This window comes from Coturnix japonica, chromosome 3 (assembly GCF_054131305.1).
Source record: "Coturnix japonica strain WE chromosome 3, WE-NBRP24, whole genome shotgun sequence".
Classification (NCBI taxonomy): domain Eukaryota; kingdom Metazoa; phylum Chordata; class Aves; order Galliformes; family Phasianidae; genus Coturnix; species Coturnix japonica.
In genome coordinates this window covers 6163586-6182166 of record NC_140665.1, presented here as the reverse complement: position 1 = coordinate 6182166, position 18581 = coordinate 6163586, and the positions used below count along the sequence as shown (strand labels likewise).

The 18581-nt window shown below is 43.5% G+C and overlaps 1 protein-coding gene and 1 long non-coding RNA gene across 8 annotated transcripts in view; both read left to right on the top strand.

The window, feature by feature from the left end:
- The first annotated feature begins 4366 nt into the window (after positions 1-4366).
- Positions 4367-7062, top strand: LOC146761231 (uncharacterized). The gene is made up of 2 exons (XR_014944336.1): positions 4367-4513; positions 6492-7062. It is a non-coding gene; the product is annotated as an uncharacterized LOC146761231 (long non-coding RNA).
- A 652-nt stretch (positions 7063-7714) lies between these two features.
- MACROD2 (mono-ADP ribosylhydrolase 2) overlaps positions 7715-18581 on the top strand; it is a 789463-nt gene continuing 778596 nt past the window's right edge. For all 7 annotated transcript variants that reach the window (XM_085542412.1, XM_085542411.1, XM_085542408.1 and 4 more), the window contains exons 1-2: positions 7715-7907; positions 11781-11897. In XM_085542412.1, the coding sequence (XP_085398538.1) occupies positions 7862-7907; positions 11781-11897 (163 nt within the window). In that variant the 5' untranslated portion in view covers positions 7715-7861. The remainder of the gene's footprint in view (positions 7908-11780; positions 11898-18581) is intronic.

The following is an 18581-nucleotide window of genomic DNA, read 5'->3' as shown; positions in this document are numbered from 1 at the left end:
ATTAAATACGGGAAATGATCAGCAAACAAAATGAGTGTCAAAAGCAGAAGTCACTGTGAAAGCTGTTTTGCCTTTACTGAAGCAGCTTAGAACCATAGTGCTAGAATACCTGTTTCGTACGCAGAAGGCTGTCACTGTTTCACGAACTATAGACTCCTTCATGATTAACATGGTATTTCTGTCTACCAGGCTATTAATTATCCAGAAAAAAAAACTGTTTTTAGATGCCATTTAAGTGACTTACAAAGAACTAAATTATTTTATACACTCTTGATTTCAGATTGATGTTAAATTGACCATAATTTATTTCCCCGCATGAAAAGCAGCAGCAAAACATGTTCTCTCTAAAATCCACACAAATCTCTAACAGAATGTTAGCAATGAAAAGGTTATGGAGAGCAGTCTACAGTAATACCATTCATAGATAAGAACCTTCTTAGACATGGCTTCCTATTTCAAATAACATTGAAATGCAACCGGATTTAAGTGTAAAATGAGGTAATATTTCTAAAACTCACTGCTAGAATAATTACACGTGGAAGCAGGTATTTGATGAGCACTCTTTACATACACCACAGCTATAGCTTAACACTTGAAAATGGAAACATTTAGTAAGTAGAATCTTCACAAAACACATCTTTGGGATATTGATTTGGATACTAAAAATGGACAGATCTGAAACGAATGACCACTTGGGTTCCTGCGTTCTGGCACAATTCTAGCTGCATTTGATGCATTTCCATTTCCACTTGGTTACTAGTTTAGGAACCTGGGCAGATTTATCACTCTTGGAAGTACATTTCAGCTTCTTGCCTCATCAGCAGCAAGATATGAGACACTGACATATGCTATTTTAAATAACAGCTGCTCGTTGCTGTTCAAATTTTTCCCAATAATGATGATATATTTTACCGAAATAACGACACTACTGTTCTCCCATCATTTTAGAAATTTTATTCAAGAGTGCAGTTATCAACCACTGTGTGAGCGAACACTATAAGAAGCTGCTCTTAAGACTTGGGACTCAAACATCAGCTCTCCTTCATTCTACCTGTTTCAGATGCTCTGCATTCACTGGTTACCTATGTGTGGGTGCAAGGTGGATGGACAGAAGATGAGTGATGTTTGTAGCACAGCTAACTGCTGGTAAGACCATGGCCATGGGAGGGGCCAGGTTTCTGTGGGGCAGTGCCTGTGGTGATGGGGACAAATGCCAGCTAGGCATTTTACAAGTGTCCCACTCCATCTTGAGCATATTGAGCTGTGGCTGGAGTTCTTAACTGTCAGATGCATACTTGACACTTGCCATTTCTGGTGACAAGTCTCTTAGGAAAGTGTGGCAAGCTTTCCTGTGGGCAAATACAAACCTAATTGCTTGCCAAAGGATGCCCATCTCTGGGAAACCCATCATTCATCCACTGCCTGACCCTTACTTTGTGCTCCACTACAACAACATGAGCGAGGCCTGTTCCTTCCCACCCAGCTTGGCTGATCTCGTTAACATCAACTCAGGGGACAATAAAATCATGTTGAGGTCCTGCTGGCCTCCAAGCATTGGTTTGGGTAGGTGCTGATACCACCACAGCCTGCCTTCAGCCTCCTGACAGGCTAATAAGGAAGGCCCTTACTGCCCATCTCCAAAGGTTCCTCCATGCAGTGAACGCATGGAGTGCTGCCACCCAAGAACTGAGTGGATGCGGTCTGACTGTTAGCAAACATCAACAGCAACAAAGTATTTCATATAATTTTACAAATTTATCAGGAGAGATCATATCCTCATTGACAACAACAATGTGACACAGTTTGTGATTGTGATGGAGGGACTAAACCTCTGTCCTGATAAATTATAATGTGATATGCATTACCTTGTTCTGAAGCATTATTTCTCTGTGGTTTAAAAAAAAAAAACCCACACTTTTGCTATGTCTAAAAATAAACAAGCTACCAGTAAGGGTACATTTTGTTCTAAAACTGTTTTGTTTCTATTCAAACAACAGAATGTATTTGGAAGACAAATTTTCGTCGTTTGCTAACTAATAACGTAATTCTTTTTCTTTAGAGATAATTCTAACACCTTAATAACCCTGCAGGATACTTATTAAAGCATAAGAGATTAAATTGAAGTGAGCACAGTACAGACCTCTCCTTAAAATGACTTCCAGGAAGGCACGACTGTAGGAGAAAAAGATTAAATTCATTTTCCAGCCTATAACAAAAGGCAGAATTTAGTGCATAGTTGTAAGCACCTCCACGAATAACCATAATTAAGTAGTGTTTTTCCAGCCAGCCATCAATGCCCAAGACTGTTACACATAAGTTGGTGGAAAGTCTGCCTTTTCAGCAGGTGGGTGACTGAGAGTCTTGGCCTTATACCAGCTTCAAGACTTCTTGCATACGAATGCAGTGGATTTATGATTTAAGGATATTAGGACCTTAGTTAAGATCGTGTAGGTGATCCATGGAACAAGATACACAGTGTGAAGACCTTTCGCATCAGTGTACAGCTAGGCACTGGAACAGGTTGTCTAGAGATGTGGTTGATGCCCCATCCCTGGAGAATTCTGGGAATTCTGATCTAAATATCCCACTTCCTATATAGCATAAATGACATAGTAAGGGGATGCTTAGTACCACAGAACCATGAAATACAATTGCTGAGGAAGACACTCTAATTTGTAGCATCTCGGTTGGATAATCCCACAAAACTTGTACTCCCAAATTACAAACTCCTTTTTGCAAGTGTTGTCGTGATTAAATAGAAATGGCACATGCAAACTATTGTGATATCCAGTTGATCAAAGGCAAAGCCATTATTTATATTATTTTTCTTTTTCTCAAAAGGGAACAAGTAATTTAGAATAACTTAATTGAGAGTGAACTGACAAAGCACCCAAACTGGAAAAGCCACGAGCAGCCCAGTGTGTGCTCAGTGTTATCCTACTTTGGATCAGAGAATCCTCATGGGTCTTCCTGCCACAAGGATGCTCTGATTCCATGGTTTTGTACAAGTTGTTACTCCGTATGTGTGCCAAGCACTATCTCACCAATATTAATTACTGAAGTAACTGTAGTGTGCCTTGGCAAGAAGTTTGTCTCCAGTCTACAAAAGGTGTACAGAACTGATGAATTTAAAACAACAGAGTGAAAAACAAACAGTGAGGATACTATTGAATAGATGGCATTGCTTGGGGGAAGAACAGAGAAAGAAGAGAATTGGAAAAGCAAGCAGTTTAAAAAATAATGTAGTTATTTCCTGTTTTGGATTACTGCATATTAGCTTTGCTCTGTATATGCATTTAAAATTTTGACTTGCCTTTCCAATTCTTATATCTTTTATCTACTCTCTGTGCTCATTCTTTCAACTCTCAACCATATCTCTTAGTTTAGTTTTGTTTTTCCTGTCTGGCTACAAAGATGCTGTAAAAGAAAAAACAGATGAAATGGAAGAGTAATTAAAGTGGATGTCCCAGTTGCTCAGCTGGAGACTGGAGATTTGGCATAGCCTGTTGTCATGAGTCACCCACTTATTTCCCCTTGCAGTTGTAGATGTGTGCAGTATCAATGGAAGACTCAACAAAATGCATCTTTTTACCTCTTCTTTTGGTTACCCTACATGACCCTTTCTTTAACAACTAGTACTGCAGATGAATAGTGTGCTTTCCTCTGCTAGATCTGATTGCATTCTTTATTTTCTGTCCTTCCAAAGCTGTTGGATGATGCAGCTGTTTTGACTGTAAGATGGTGGTGTACCTCCAGCAGTGGTCAAGGTCGCAATGGTCACACATTACGTCAGTAGCGTCTATTAAAGATAACAGCATTACTTTCGTGTCTTTTTTCCTTGGGGCTCATGGTTAAGCTCTGCTTTTTCTTTTTCTGTAATGAGGTCACTTTGACTGTTGCAATCTATTTATGTGTTCAATTTCCATTTTTTACTGAGCGCATTGTAGACTGATCAGGAATTCCACATTTTCAAGGGGAATACTGAAAAGTGATTTCCTGCCTAAAAGTTTTCATTGCATACTTTCTGAAATGCATCTTCTTTCATTCTGATACAGAATTATTCAGACTAAGCAGTTAAGAACAAATAGTTCTGTTTCTGGCAACCACAGGTAGAGGCCTGAAAATGCACCTCCACCACAAAGTTCCTATCAGAAACTCCAAAAAGCTCCTTCTCTGTTGTCTTTGCATACATTAATTTTTATCATAGGGTATGATTTTTGTAAACATTAATGTGAGGGCTGCTACTAAAGTAATGCCTCCTATTTTATGATGTTGGCCTACAACATCAGAAGCAGATGTTGGTAGGATGGCAGTAGAGGCTGAACCTTCCCACCAATATCCTATTCCATGTTGTTGCCTTGTGACAGATGGCAGCAGAGGGGCAGCCCAGCAGAATGGTGTCTGACATGGAAGCGTATAAGGAGCAAAGGTGTGACACTGAAGTCCTCCATGTGGAAAGAATGACACTTGCTGAATGCTGGACTCCAAACAGTGCATGTGAGCGCAGTGAGAGGTGAGTGGCGTGTTTCAGCAGTAGCAACAGCAACGGTGGGTCACCTCTGCTGGTGCAGTGTTTTCCTCTGCAAAATGTATTAAAATCAGAACGCTGTGAGAAACACGAATATTTTGCCTTTCATCTTTCTCTCCAATCACCCTGCAGGACAAAGGGAGCCTGCAGTTGCTTGCCTCCTTGTTAGCTCATTTGCTCAAGGCAACAAAGCCGGGAAATTACAGGCAGCAATTCATCAAATGCTTGTCATCAGTTCACTCCCTCTCTACCTGTCAGGAGGTGTAATTTTATTAACAGAAACTTGACCCAGGTATGCAAGTAGCTCAAAAGCTCAAAAGGAGGGGTGCAACTCTCAAATAAAAGATGAGTGATGTGCATTTTATGTTTTGAATGCATCATAGCATATCTGAAAGTGAACGTGCTTATAAAAAGGCAACATTTTGTCAACAATACTGTGGAAATTGTGTGAGAAGAACTCAGAAGGGTTTTGCTATGTGATATGAATGGACAGGAGGAAAGACTTCATGGTTAATGTACATGGGCTGTATGTTTGCATTAGAATTTCCTGCTGCGTAACTTGTGTTGGCATAGGATTTAATAAAAATCAACAAGCCTCCGCTAACAAGGCTTACTACACAAACAAGCTCTGAGAAGTGAAAATAATAACTACTGAAATACATTTTTAAAAAAATTAAATATGAAATATTCATAAGCTTATTTTATATGTTTCTACTACTCTATTACGTTATTGGCGTAGTAAATTACTTTTGTTTACTGGCTACTCAAATCAGATATTTCCAAACGCCTGAAGTTGTGTTTTATTTTTTACAATGGTTAGAACTGGAGGAAATAATCGCAATTTAAACTCACGTTTTAAATGCTGTTATCAACTAATTGAAATAGTATAATGAGGCTCAGTATTTATTTCACATAACCCACGTTACACAGCCTTTGAAATCAGCATACTGATGTCACAAGTGTATTTAACAGGCAGAATTTAAACTGTTTTATCGGCAGCAGCACAAAACTGCTTATTTTGGTCAGGATGGTTGATGGTGATGATTTTAATGCTGTGTACAGGTGGCAAATGTTCCAGCAGCTTGCACTGAAGTTCTAGCTCTTCTTTGGTACATTTATTCACTGACATAGTGTATTATTCATTCTCTTATTAATTTACATTTCCTATTATGTATCTCACAGGAACTCTCTAACCAGTCTCTGCTTTATCCACATGTCAAGCAGGCACTCATTTTACAGTCACAATAGAAATCTGTCTTCTGTCCAGGTCATACATCTTTCAAACACTACTTTGTGGGCATTTCCCTGTTTTCCTGTCTTCTTCCATTGAATGTCACCGGCGCATTCCCTAGGCCAGGGATGGATGAAACACACTAAATTTTGCATTTCTGTGCTCAGTGTTTCAGTGAAACATACTGAAGCCTTCAGAGTATTGCTTAAGCTGACAGAGTGTACAGCTCACTCATTTTCTCCATAAAATAATCTAAGCATCACTGCCCTTTTAGGATGCTACCTGTTAGATGCTCCTTGCTTGGAAACAATGGTCAAGCGACACTTCAGGCTAAAACTCTGATCAACAATGTTATGAGAAAGAAAATAAACTGTATTTATATATATCTAATACTGTGCCTCTGTGCCAGCTACACTGTTAGAGAAAGAAAAAGGCATGGCCTGTGTTTTGTTCCTTACTTTCCTTAGATTTCATTGCAGTGTGATAGACTGCTACCAGCATCCAGGGAGCAGGATTATTATTCTTGTCATGTGGATATTTTCTTCCCTCTGCTGACTGAGAGCTACAAACTTGTCAGACAGGAAGCCTGATGTATTTGTGCCTTTCTGTTCTTAAAATTCACCCATGGCAAATGTTACCTGTGCTCAACCAGGGAAACATATCTTTATAAAGAAATTAGGTGTGTTCCCCAAACAGCTATTCTAACGGACCATTTCCCATATATTCTTCTAGCTCTGGCTGTGGAGATTGCAAGTGGAAGGACTATCCATGTTTCATATCTACAAGGCTGAATGTTTTGCTTCCCTTTAGGAACAGTGGGAAAAGCACCAACTGAGATAGCCACTAATTGACTGATGATTTCCCTTGACCTGGATGATCTGTGATTGTTTCAAGGTTTAAGGCCTCCAGAATCAACAAGTATAAGAAGTAAATGCTGATCATGCTCACACCAAAGGCGGTGACATAATTCCTTCTTGCTTCGGTGGGCCTAATTATACCAAGAGCTACCGAGGTAAAAACTCATATACATATAACTAAATAAAAGTAGGTGCTTTCTAACAAGTGGGAACACCAAGACCTGCTACCCCTTTCACTTTGAAGCGGGGGCAGTTTTGTGTATCATGTAAAACACGGTAACCTCCAGTACCTCACCACACTTACTCACTCTTCCGCAGCGTCATTTATCGCCATTTTATCTCAGATCACTGGATTATTATTATTATTTACCGTGTTTTTTGCTACCGTGCTTACTGAAAGAGTTAAAAAATAAAATAAAATGCTGGAATTGCCACAAGGAAAAAAATCTACCCAGAAATGCCATGTTTTTTCACTATAGCTCCAGAGGACGGAGCCAGAGTCACAGGCCGGACATAAGTTGCGTGCTCCGGACTAGGGATATCTTTTCCACGCGGCCCAACTGGACTTAACCCCGAGACGAGGCGGGCAGCTGCCATGGGCTGAGCGTGCCCAAGGCGAGGCTCAGCAGGCGGCTACGTGCTGCTCCGCCCCGGCAGTGCCGTGCCGTGCCTTCCCCGTGTCCCGCAGGCCGCCATCCCCCTCGCTCGGGATCGCGACGCCGTCTCGTAGCAACGCGGCCCGCCGGAGGAGCGGAGCGCTCGGTGCCGCTCGACAACCCGGAAGCAGAGCGGGCGCCGCTCCGCCCCGGGGGCGGCCGTGCTGTGCCGTGCTGTGCCGTGCTGTGCCGGGCCGGGCCGTACCGTGCCGGGCCGCAGCGCCCTCTCCAGGGGTGCCGCCGTCTCACCCAAGCACCCGCTGCGCTCGGGACGCCCCGTCCCCATCGCGGTCCCAGCGCCTCTTCCCGCCCCGCCGCCGCCGGCCCGGGCACGGGCGGAGGAGGGGGCTGCTGAGCGGCGGCTGCCGGAGCCAACGGGCGGCGGGGAGGGGGGCGGGCGCTGCGGGGGTGTCGGGTTAGAGCGAGGCGTGACCCAGCTGACGGGCGCCGCGCGGAGCCGGGCGCGGAGCTGGGAGCGGAGCTGGCGAGCGGCGCGTGGCGGTGGCTGTCGCTGAGGCTCGGCGTCCCTTTCAACCTCCCCGTGAGTCTGGGGAACCTGCAGCTGAAAGCCGCCGCCAGCCACAGCACCATGTACCCCGGCAACAAGCGGAAAAAGCTCTGGCGGGAGGAGAAAGGTACTGCCGCCGCCGCCGCCACCGTCCTCTCGCGGGGCCGCCCCATCCCGGGACGGGCTCCCGCCGCGGCCTGCGCGCTCTCCGGCTCCGGGCCGCCCTCCCGCGGGCGGGTTGCGGCTGGGGCGGCCGCGCGAGCCCCTTCCCGCCGCTCCTTCCCGCCGCCGCTGGGGCCGCGCGGCGCGGGCTGGAGCCGGGCACTGCGGGTAATGGCTCGTGGGCACCACAGCGTGCTGCGCCCGGGGCTGCTGCCGGGGCTGGCCGGTCAGTGGGAAGTAGTTGGGTTACGGCGCGGGTAGAGCACCGGGAAGAAGTCGTCCTCCTTTCTTGAAGGGCTCGTCGCTCTTCCCCCTTCACTTCTCTTCAAGCCTGACATCCAGCTCCGGAGCTGGCCGTCTGCTAAGGCGTGGGACAGGCGCTGTGCGCTGACCTTGCCTTATCGGCGTCTGCCTTTTGACCCTCTAAAAGTAACGTAAATACCGACGGGGAGACTGTGGCAGCCGGGTGGGGTATTGCCAGGGACTGGTGGGAGCCCTGTGCTCGGGAACGTAGTGGAGACAGAGGAAAACTAAAGCACGCTCGCAGGTCCTGTTATGAGTTCTCTTCTCCCCTCATCACCACTGCTGAGTGTGTATTGCAAGTCTGGAAGGCAGACGGCCCCTCGTTGGACGGTGTGCATCCTGCAGGGAGCAGTCCAATGGCTATTGGTGAAGAGCAAGATGTGAGAGCTGCACATAAGTTCATCGCTTTGCAGGTTGGCTGCTGCATTCACACCCATCCCCAGGGCAGAGAGTTGCATTGCCTGTCTTCTTGCCAAGCTGTCTTAGAAGTAATGTTCCTTCTAGACATCTGCTTTTTCTACCTGGCTTTAAAGTTCTTCTTTAAAGCAGAGAGATGGTTAAACCTACCAGCACAGTGATACTATGGTCTGTGGGCTATGGAGATGTTGCTGAATGCTCGTGCAGCTCAGCTGCTGCTGAGGGTGCTCTGCTCAGTGAGGCGTGTGTCTGAGCGTTGAGGCTCGGTGTCTTCTCACACAGTGAGGCTGAACAGCACTTGCCAGTCTTCTGCTCCAGTAACTGCTCCTTGGCATTGTAGTTGTGGGTTTGGCCCAGGGCCCTTCACACGAGGAAAGGGGAAAGCGCTGCTGTGTTGTTGCTGCTACTCTCTAGCTTGCAGCTGAGCGAGGTTGTTCTTGTCAAGTGTTCTCTTGGCTAGGGAGCGAAACTACAGCATCCCAACTTCTTTCTGTCCTAGCCAGGTTGTCTGTGAAAGCAAGCGTTCTGCTAGGCCTGCCTGCCGTTCCTGCATGCTCTTGGCTCCCATAGTGCTGACAGGGCTCCTACTTCTGCTTCTCCCATGGAGCTTTGATGGTAGATCGTTCTCGGCCTTTTATATTCAGGAGGGCTTCATTCTTTCAGAAACAAACAAAACAGCAACAAAAAACCTAGACTACTGAATACTGGCTTGAAACCCACTGATATTTGCCTGGCTTGCCTTAATTACTTTCTTATTAACTGAGAATTGGTTCACTTTCTCCCAGGCTGGATTACATTTGGAGTGCATTGAAACAGCAGGAGCAGCTCTGGTGTTGATGTCTGTCTTGCAGCACTGGACTGGTCTGCCTGTGAGTTTCTCAAGCATGTCAGCAGGCAATGTGGGTAACAGTGCTTGCAACTAAAGGTGCTGGAAGCATCTTATGGGATGTTTGTGCGCAGCTGGACCTTGGCTTAAATTCTCTCTGTCAACTTGTAAGAGTGAAGCTCTACGCACCCTTTCTACAGAGGGAAAACTTGCTGTTTTAAGGGCAAGGAACTGGCTCTGTGGCATCTTCAGCAGAAGACAGACAGCCTTTCAGTGCTAGATGGTCCTGTGGTTTGACACAAGCAAACACACTCTGTTCCCCTCTCACATTCACGTTTGCCTTTCTGTAGTACTTCTAACAGACACACGAAATGCTTGGTGTGCTCAAAGATCAAGCAGTAGAGCTAAGTGTGTATTTGCAAAGCATAATGTTGATTCTAATCACATTAGTTGTACTTTTGTACTTGTAAGTATCCAATTAAGATACCAAGCAGGAATAATGCGATAGGAATATATTTGTTGACTGAAGGAGAAGTTGTACTGTCAAAACATCCAAATGCATTTGTTTTGTGAAAGGAGCCTGTGCTCAAAGCCTGCGTCTGGTCTTTTAGGCTGTGCTGATTACACTGTGTGAAACAGAAAAGTTATTTTGATTGGGGGGGGAAGATCCTAGTGCAGTGCAAGTGATTTTTCTTGAGAGCTTTGGCCTAAGAAGGTCCCTTCTCTAAGCTCCCTTCCAACCCGCATGAGACTATGATACTATGAAGAGGCAGTTTCTGTTCAGCTCCTTCTCTGCTCCTTCAACTTGATAAGAAAATACCATCTCTGTTTGTATCCATTTGTGATAGGGAAAGGTAAGATCCATATGTCTCTAAAACCTCTTCAATCATCAAAGAGCACTTAAAACTGACTAACAGGCTGAGGGCAGGTGTTAGTATGGTGATGTTACTGGTCGGATGCAGCCAGGAGCTTGGTTGGTGAATAGGAGTCTGATATACTTTACATTTTTTCCCCCCTCCATCCGAAAGAATGCATCTTGCTCCAAGCTAGCAGCGAGCATTAGAATTGTATTTCACTATTGAGGGAGCCCATCCTGCTTGGTGGGGTGAAGAAGAGGATGTGTCTGCAGGAACCTGGTGTCCAGCCCAAGTCGCTGGGCTGCTTTTCTTGCTTTAGTGCACTTCCAGCCACTGCTGAAGAAGAGTGAAGCTGGCAGCATCTGTCCTAATTGTACAACCTGTGAGGCTTTACTTAAACTAAGTGTCTAGAAAAAGGCACTGTGACCATTTCTCTGAAGAAAACCTCCCGTATGCACTTCAGTGTAGTAACTAAATGTGTCATTCTAATACTCAAGTACAAAACTCTCAAGTCATAACCCAGGCTGCTCGTTTCAAACGCAAGTTCTGTTTCACAGCATTTTTAGTCCAACAGATTCAGGTCGTGCTGATCCTGGGCTGCCTTTAGAAGCCTGTTTAGCCAAAAGAGTGAAGTGGGCTTTCCTAGCAATTGGTTTGTGCTCAACCGGTTTGTCAGCCCAGCTTAGGGGTTTATTTTTCTGGAGCTGCTGATTTTGGCCCAAAATGGGATTATACAGTAGTGGATGTTGTTAAAGCAAAAGACTGCAGATTTCTCATGCTGGGAGTTGCATTGTTTTCAGAACAAAATAACCAAACAGAAACACCTTTCTTATCACCGCAGCCATCTAGAAAGTGATGTAAGATCTGCTTTTGCTGATTTCAGGTTTTTTTTTTTTTGTATTATATTGACACTGCTCATTTTTTACCATTTTCCCCTCTTTCTTTGCTGTGATACGTGAAACTTGTTTCAGTAAAAGTACATCAATTTTGATGTTCCACACTGTTTGTTTTTAAAATCTGGATTATGAATACAGAATGTGAAGAATAGATTCCGATATGTGGAAACTCTATAAAGTAACAATTCCCTACTTAATGAACCTGCTGTTAGATCTCTGATGTTGAGTTTAAGTGACTGGAAGAGGAGCTGCTATAGTGATGGGAGGAAGGAAATCTGTACAGCTGAGAGAGCAGTGAAGAGGCATTTCTTTTTGCTGAACTGGGATGTCCAGAAATAGGTGCAGGCAGTAGTTCTAAATACACCATGTTCAGCTCCTATTATTTGTAGCTCATCAAATCACCCATGCTTGTTTCTTTCAAACAGTGTTTTGTTGCCTCAAGGACACTGTATTGGTCACTACTTGGCCAATGTACAAGAACATATGAAAGCTTGCAGAACTTGTATTTATTTATTATTTTTTTTCCCCTCCCTAAACAGAACGTTTGCTGAAGATGACCTTGGAAGAAAGACGCAAAGAGTACTTAAGGGGATATGTTGCACTGAAAGATATCCCAACGTGGATGGAAGAAATGAGAAGCAAGAATGAAAGTGATGGTAAGTAAAATGGGAGATTGTTATTAAAGAAATTATTTTGTTTAATCAGCCTCTTCTGTTTTCTCAGTTGCTTTTAAGAATAGCAAGACTCGGAATCCTTGATGTTAGTAACAGTGGCAGCCCTGATTGGGATCAGGAGTGCTTCACTGGGGTGGGTGGGAGATAAAACAAGGCAAAAACTACTGGTTTCCATTGATTCCTTAAGTACCTGCAGACACAGACATGTCAGTGGTACCCTTGGATACCTAAAGTAGCAATTTCTTGTCTCTGTTTTTACTTCCTGGATACTCAGGCACACCTAATGAACTTTCTCTTTAACGCTTAGGAAGCTTAATGGTGTGGGGAATCTGGGCAAAGTAGTGTTGTTCTTGTAGGTTACTGAAAAGCAGTGGGGAAGTGCGCAAGTTGTGGTGGCTACTGAAAAGTCACAGACAAGACAAGATTGGATTTGAAGCCTCTGAAAACAACATTTCTAACTCGTGATCCTATCTCCTTCCTTGGGCTGAGGAGCGTCAGCCTGGCCTGGATGAACTCCTCGTCTCTTAGTGTGTGCGGTGTTATCATGTGGCCAGGAGGGTTGAAATACTTGCAGTGAAAGCTGTCTAGAAATGTGAATCTAACTTGCTAACACAGATAAGGTATCTGAGGTCTAGGCTGATAAGAATTTAATTCTGTTACAGTGTCTCAGTCATTTTTCTAGTTCTGCTTCACTCACATGTGTAAAAGAAGAGGGACTCCCTTGTCTGGTTTCCCCCTCCTGCTTTCTTTCTCTGTTTTATCTGGGCTGTTTCTTGGGATCTGACTATGAAATGTATTCTCTGTTGCAGTTTTCTTGTAGATGATGATGCAGGAATAGTTTGCTGACCCTTTTGTAACAGTTGAGGACTAGTACTGGCTGTTGTGAACAGGAATACAGGGTGACCTAGTGACTATGGGTGGCTGTAGCCTTCATGTGAGATGAGGTCTTAAACTTATAGTCTGTTTTTAATAAAATGGGAAAGTTGTAATAGTCTTCCCCCCCTTCTAAAAGCATTTCTAGGGACTTTGGAATTAAAAATACATGTCAAAAGGTGCTTAGCTTTTAAATTTCGACATAGTTCTGTCACTGTCCATAGGTCTTTACCTTGTTATGCTAGGTCTTTGAAATCCTTATAGCCTCAGGAAGCTTGTTTATCCATAAAACAAGGGCCATGTAAAAAATAAAGAGATTGCATGACTTCTCCAAAGTTTGTTTAGGTCTGTGGCATGTGGGAACATGCAGTCTGTCCATTAGTTTGAGTGGGAGACTTTTATCCTTCCTACACTAAGCCATGTTTTTATTCTGACAACTCTCAGGTGTAACTTATAAAACTGCTGCATCTCATGTTACACGGGCTGCTGAATGTGACAAGGTGTGGATTTATGTTGCGATTGCTGTTCCACCTCACATAAGCAAAATGTCAGTGTGTAATGTGCAGGTATTGAATCATAGGGATGGTGAATTTATTTCACTGTAGATAACTCTTGCACTCTCTGCTAGTACCCAGTACACTGCAAAAAATGCTGGAAGGCAAAAGCTGTGCAGAAACAATTTTTTTTTTCTTCTCTGCTACTCAAAGGTTTTGTTGTAATGTTTTCAGGAGGAAATATCCTTAGTCTCTTGTTTTTTCTAGATATCTTTGTTGTAGATACCTCATGTGGAATAGTGAGCTCCTGGAAGGTTAGGTTACTATATTTCAGCTGATCAGCTCAGGTAAAGAAACTCTATGTTAGTGAGACTGTTACTGTATCTGTTTCAAACTCTGTTTCCCTTAAATGTCAACTCAATTCTGAAGGTACAGAGAGTATGAGGGGTAGATGAAGCTTCCTGTGCTGAAATCAGTGATGACTTGAGAATGCTATGCCCAAATTCTGCTGCTTTCTTCAAATGAAAGGTTACTTCTTGCAGTGACAAACTAAAGAGGTCTGAAGGAGAAAAAATGAAAAGAAATAATAAATGTGTAAGCTTGATGAACCGAGACAGCAGCTGATGAGGAACGTGCAATAAGTTTTCTACCATTTACTTCAAACACTGTATACTGTGAACAAATGACAGATTGATTAGTAAAGTGTGGAGTGGCTGCTCAGGAAGAGCGATGAGGAGAATTCAAGACAGGAACCAAGAACAAATAAACTGAAGCAGCTGTGATCAATCTTCTGCTGGACTAAGGAGCTATAGGAGAAGGGAGAGCCTCGGGGACAGGCCTAGTACTCCCAGGTTCACCGAATTGGGAATGAAAGGTGTTGAGTACTGAACAAATTTTTGTACTGGCTTTTTATTGGGGATATCATTGTGTGAACAATGCAAAGGCTTTATGGTACTGATTTTTTTCAGTGTGAAAGTATTGCTGGAAAGCATTTTGAGATTCCAGTTAGGCACGTGCTTCTGTTATATGCCAGTTTAATAGGAGATAACTAAAGTCTTTGGAACTGCTGAGACTGAAATGATGAAAAAAGGAAGGAGCCACGCTGGCTGCCATGCTCTGCGTGGCCTTTATTGAGAAGTTTGGACAATGCGCTTTGGTTTGTGGAGGGAAGTGTTTCTGCCCCCATTCTTCCTCTACCTCCAGGTGTGAAGTGGTGTTTGGGATGAAATCCTCAAGCATAACTGTAATGCTTTGAGTGAGTGGACTTGAGGTGAGTTTTAGCAAGTCCAGAAACCTTAAGTATTCACAACAACAACAAAAATAATTTCTAGGAACAAAAAGTTAGGAAGTTCTGAAGGGCAGATGAGAATAACTTTCTTAAGTGAAAACCTTTTGTAACAGCAAAGATGTTTAAATAGAAGTTGGAAGCAGCTGTGTGTAGTTAAGTCTGTTTTACTCCTTCTTGACTAAACCAAACATATTAAACTTTAGAACGTACAGGAATTTGCATCTGGATTAGCCATGAGAAATGAAGTTGCTGTGTATCAGAAGACATTCCATATCAAAATACTTCTTGATTTAGGGGAAGAAGGGTGATGTGGAATGCAGACATGAAGTTAGTGCCCACTGATCTGAATGGAGGGAAGGAAGCTCTAAGATGCGTGTGTTTCTAGAAGGACTGCATTGGTAGTGTCTTTGGGTTTTGGCAAATAACTGGCCAAGCTGGGAGGGGAGACCTTGTGCTGTCATTACTGACTATTGATCCTTTTTAATCTCAGAGTGGATACTAGGAAGGGAAACAATCTTTTCCTCTTAAGGGTGTTTCATAAATGGCGGAACTTCTTTTGCTTTAACCACGTTAAGAAAAAGAGACACTGTTAAGTTAGGAACTAAGAATGACCCTGTCATACAGGGCAAGGTAGTTTGTATGTGCTGTAACCCATCCTTCCTCCCACATCTCGTTCTCCAGCCATACTAAAGCCAGACGTGTCTCATCTGTTCTGTTACATACTTGGAAGCAGGGTTTCTTCCTGACGTCTTGCAAATAATGGACTTGTTTACTGAAGCTTTGGATTTTTCAATACCTTGCTTTCAATGCTGTTTGTTATATATCACCTTATGCTATATACTTGGCCTGTATGGTAACGATCATCGAATCGTAGAATTACCTAGGGTGGAAAAGACCTTGAAGATCATCAAGTCCAACCTCAGTCTAACCGTAGTACCCTAACTCTAACAACTCTCTGCTAAATCATATCCCTGAGCACCATATCCTGCCCCACTCTCACTGTAAGCACCTTTCAGGTACTGGAAGAGGGCGATAAGGTCTTCCCTCAGTCTCCTTTTCCCCAGATTAAACAGCCCCAGCTTCCTCAGCCCTCTCTTCATAGGGCTGATTCTCCAAGCCCTTCACAAGCCTTGTTGCCCTTCTCTGGACCTGCTCCAGTACCTCCATGTCTTTCCTGTGCTGAGGTGCCCCAAACTGAACACAGTACTTGAGGTGAGGCCTCACCAATGCCGAGTACAGGGGCAGGATGACTTCCCTAGTCCTGCTCACCACACCATTCCTGATACAAGCCAGGATGCCATTGGCCCTCTTGGCCACCTGGGCACACTGCTGGCTTATATTTAGCTGGCTGTCCATCAGCGCACTAAGGTCCCTTTCTGTCATGCAGCTTTTCAGCCACTCCTCCCCAAGCCTGTAGGGATGCCTGGGGTTGTTGTGACCAAAATGCAGGACCTGACACTTGGCCCTATTGAAACTCATGTCATTAACCTTGGCCCATTGATCAAGTCTATCCAGGTCCCTCTGTAGTGCCCTTCTCCCCTCAGGCAGATCAACACTCCCTCCCAGCTTAGTGTCATCTGCAAACTTACTGAGGGTGCACTCAATCCCCTCATCCAGATCATCAATGAAGGTGTTAAACAGAAGTGGTCCCAGCACTGAGCCGTGGGGGACGCCAGCTGGATTTCACTCTATTGACCACAACACTCTGGGCCTGGCCATCCAGCTGGCACTTCACCTAGCAGAGTGTGCACCCATCCAAACCATGGGCAGCCAGCTTCTCCACCAGAATGTTATGGGGGGCAGTGTCAAAGGCCTTATGATAACTTGTTTTGTTATGTTTGGTGAATAAAGAGACATAATGTAGAAGAAGCAAAACAGTTTTTTGGAGTTGAATATAGTAACTTATTTTTGGGTACAGTTATTCCTGAAGATGTCTTTATGGTTCAGCAGGGAAACTTTGGAACAAACTTCAAAAAAATGAAACCTTTTCCTTGAAAGCTCTTCTAAAAACTGGAGACTTGAGAAATCTGTTGCTGCTGAGTTCTGTGTACTAATAGTAGATAAATGCTTTGTTGCGTTTCCATTCAGCGTGTGGATTTATAGCCAATTCACAGGATGTGACAGTCGTGCTGGCCTATCAAGGTCTGTGGGATTCATTGGTATACCAGTGGTGCAGAGGAGATGGGAAAAGTCTTTCAATCATTATCTGAATTTAAGAGTAACTATTTTTTATGAGATGAAGTCAATAAGGAAGGATCCAGCAGCTCTAGAGACTTCTTGCTGGTTTAAATGCCATGAAAGGCCTGCAGTATTTTTTGTTTAAGTGAGTCTTAGGCGACTGGATGTTTTGGCTGCTTCTGAATTTTCTTAATATGCTTTATTTTTAGAAAATGATATGGTTCAAAATGTGCTGAAATTAATCTCCTTTAACACTGAAAGTTTTATGTGTATTTATGAGGTTTAGATTTAATAAAAGCATCTTTGTGCTAGAAATCTGTAGGTTTCTAAATATTCAGAGAGATGACAAGATTAAGAAGACAAAGCATCTGTATAAGCCACTCAATGCTTAACACTGAAAAGAAAATATATGGTCATGTTAAACTGTATTGACCAGCATTTCTTGATATTGTTAACTAATCATCAATCATGCTGGGTGCTTCAGGGCTTCTCTTGTTTATGATGTGAGTGCTTGTCCTGTAGGAACCATGAATCAAGGTATGGCTCTTTTTTTATGCAAGTTTTCAAACAGCCTTTGGAAAGTAAGCTGCTGCTCAGCTACACTGAAAATCTACCAGGAGTCTACAAGTGAGAAACAGCATCTCACAAAGTTATACATTATCTACAGTGGGTTACACAGAAAAAGAAATGGTTTTGTGAGAATATGAACCATTCCTGAAAGTTGCTCCACAAACGAGGGTTTCTCTGGCTGTAGTAGCTCCGTGAAACTAGCACACTTCAAGGCCACTCCCTGCCAAGGAAACAAGTCCATCAATTGCCTTTAGTCAAGACTTCTACCTGAGTGACAGGGGTGAAGGTCAATTGGGACATCTTAGCTCCATGTGATGATTGCTATCTGTCATTGAGTGGCAACTGTACTTCTGCTGCTGACTCTGCTTTATATTGGCAGTACAGAAGGTTTTCAGCTGAATTTACATACAAAACCCGCATGCTCTGGTTCAGGATCTCCTGCTGTTAGTTGTGGCTGTGGATGATGAATTTTAGCTTTACTTAAACTTAGTGCTCTATTTGGTTTTGGCTTTTTATTTTTTGAACATTGGCTTACTGCTTGGTTGCTCATACCGAGCATCTGAAACTGGAGTCTGCAGGAGACACCGTGGTGTGTTTGGTTTGAAAGCTGTCACTTATATGCATGTGGACGTTACTTCTTAGTGGCTGCTGGTTGAACTGTACAGTGTACTCCGAGAGTACAAAGCTGCAGAGTGATGCAAATCTTACCATTTGCTGATGCTCCATGTCTTACTATCTTTCTAAACATACACCTCAGGCATTCTTTTCCGAACACAGCTTTACAGTGCACAGAGATGGGGAGAATACCTTTGTGAGCAAGTTTGAAGGTAAGGTGAGAAACAGCTATTTTTGGGGGAGGTTGGTTTGGTTTTAGTGGCAGGTATTCCTATTTAGTTGGTGATATACCTGACATAAATAAAAAAGTAATTCAAACAAAATGTTTAGTCTAGCGGATGGAGAAACTGTGATGAACAGAAAGAACCAATGTGGGTTCAGTTGACCTTGTAGCTCTCTGGTGAGCAGCTTGGATATAACCTTTAGAGGATGGATTAGCTGTCAGAGCAGTAACGCTTGTGTTAGTTTTCTTCAAAGAAAAATCTTGCCTTCAGCAACTTTAAGAGATGGTTATTAAAAAGCAAGAAATCAGCTCTGTTTTTATATATATGTATGTATAAAGGACACATAATTCAGTATGGCTAATTCTCTAAGACGATAAATCACTTGGCTTTGATTAAGATGATGTCTTCTTAAGCTGTTGTTCCA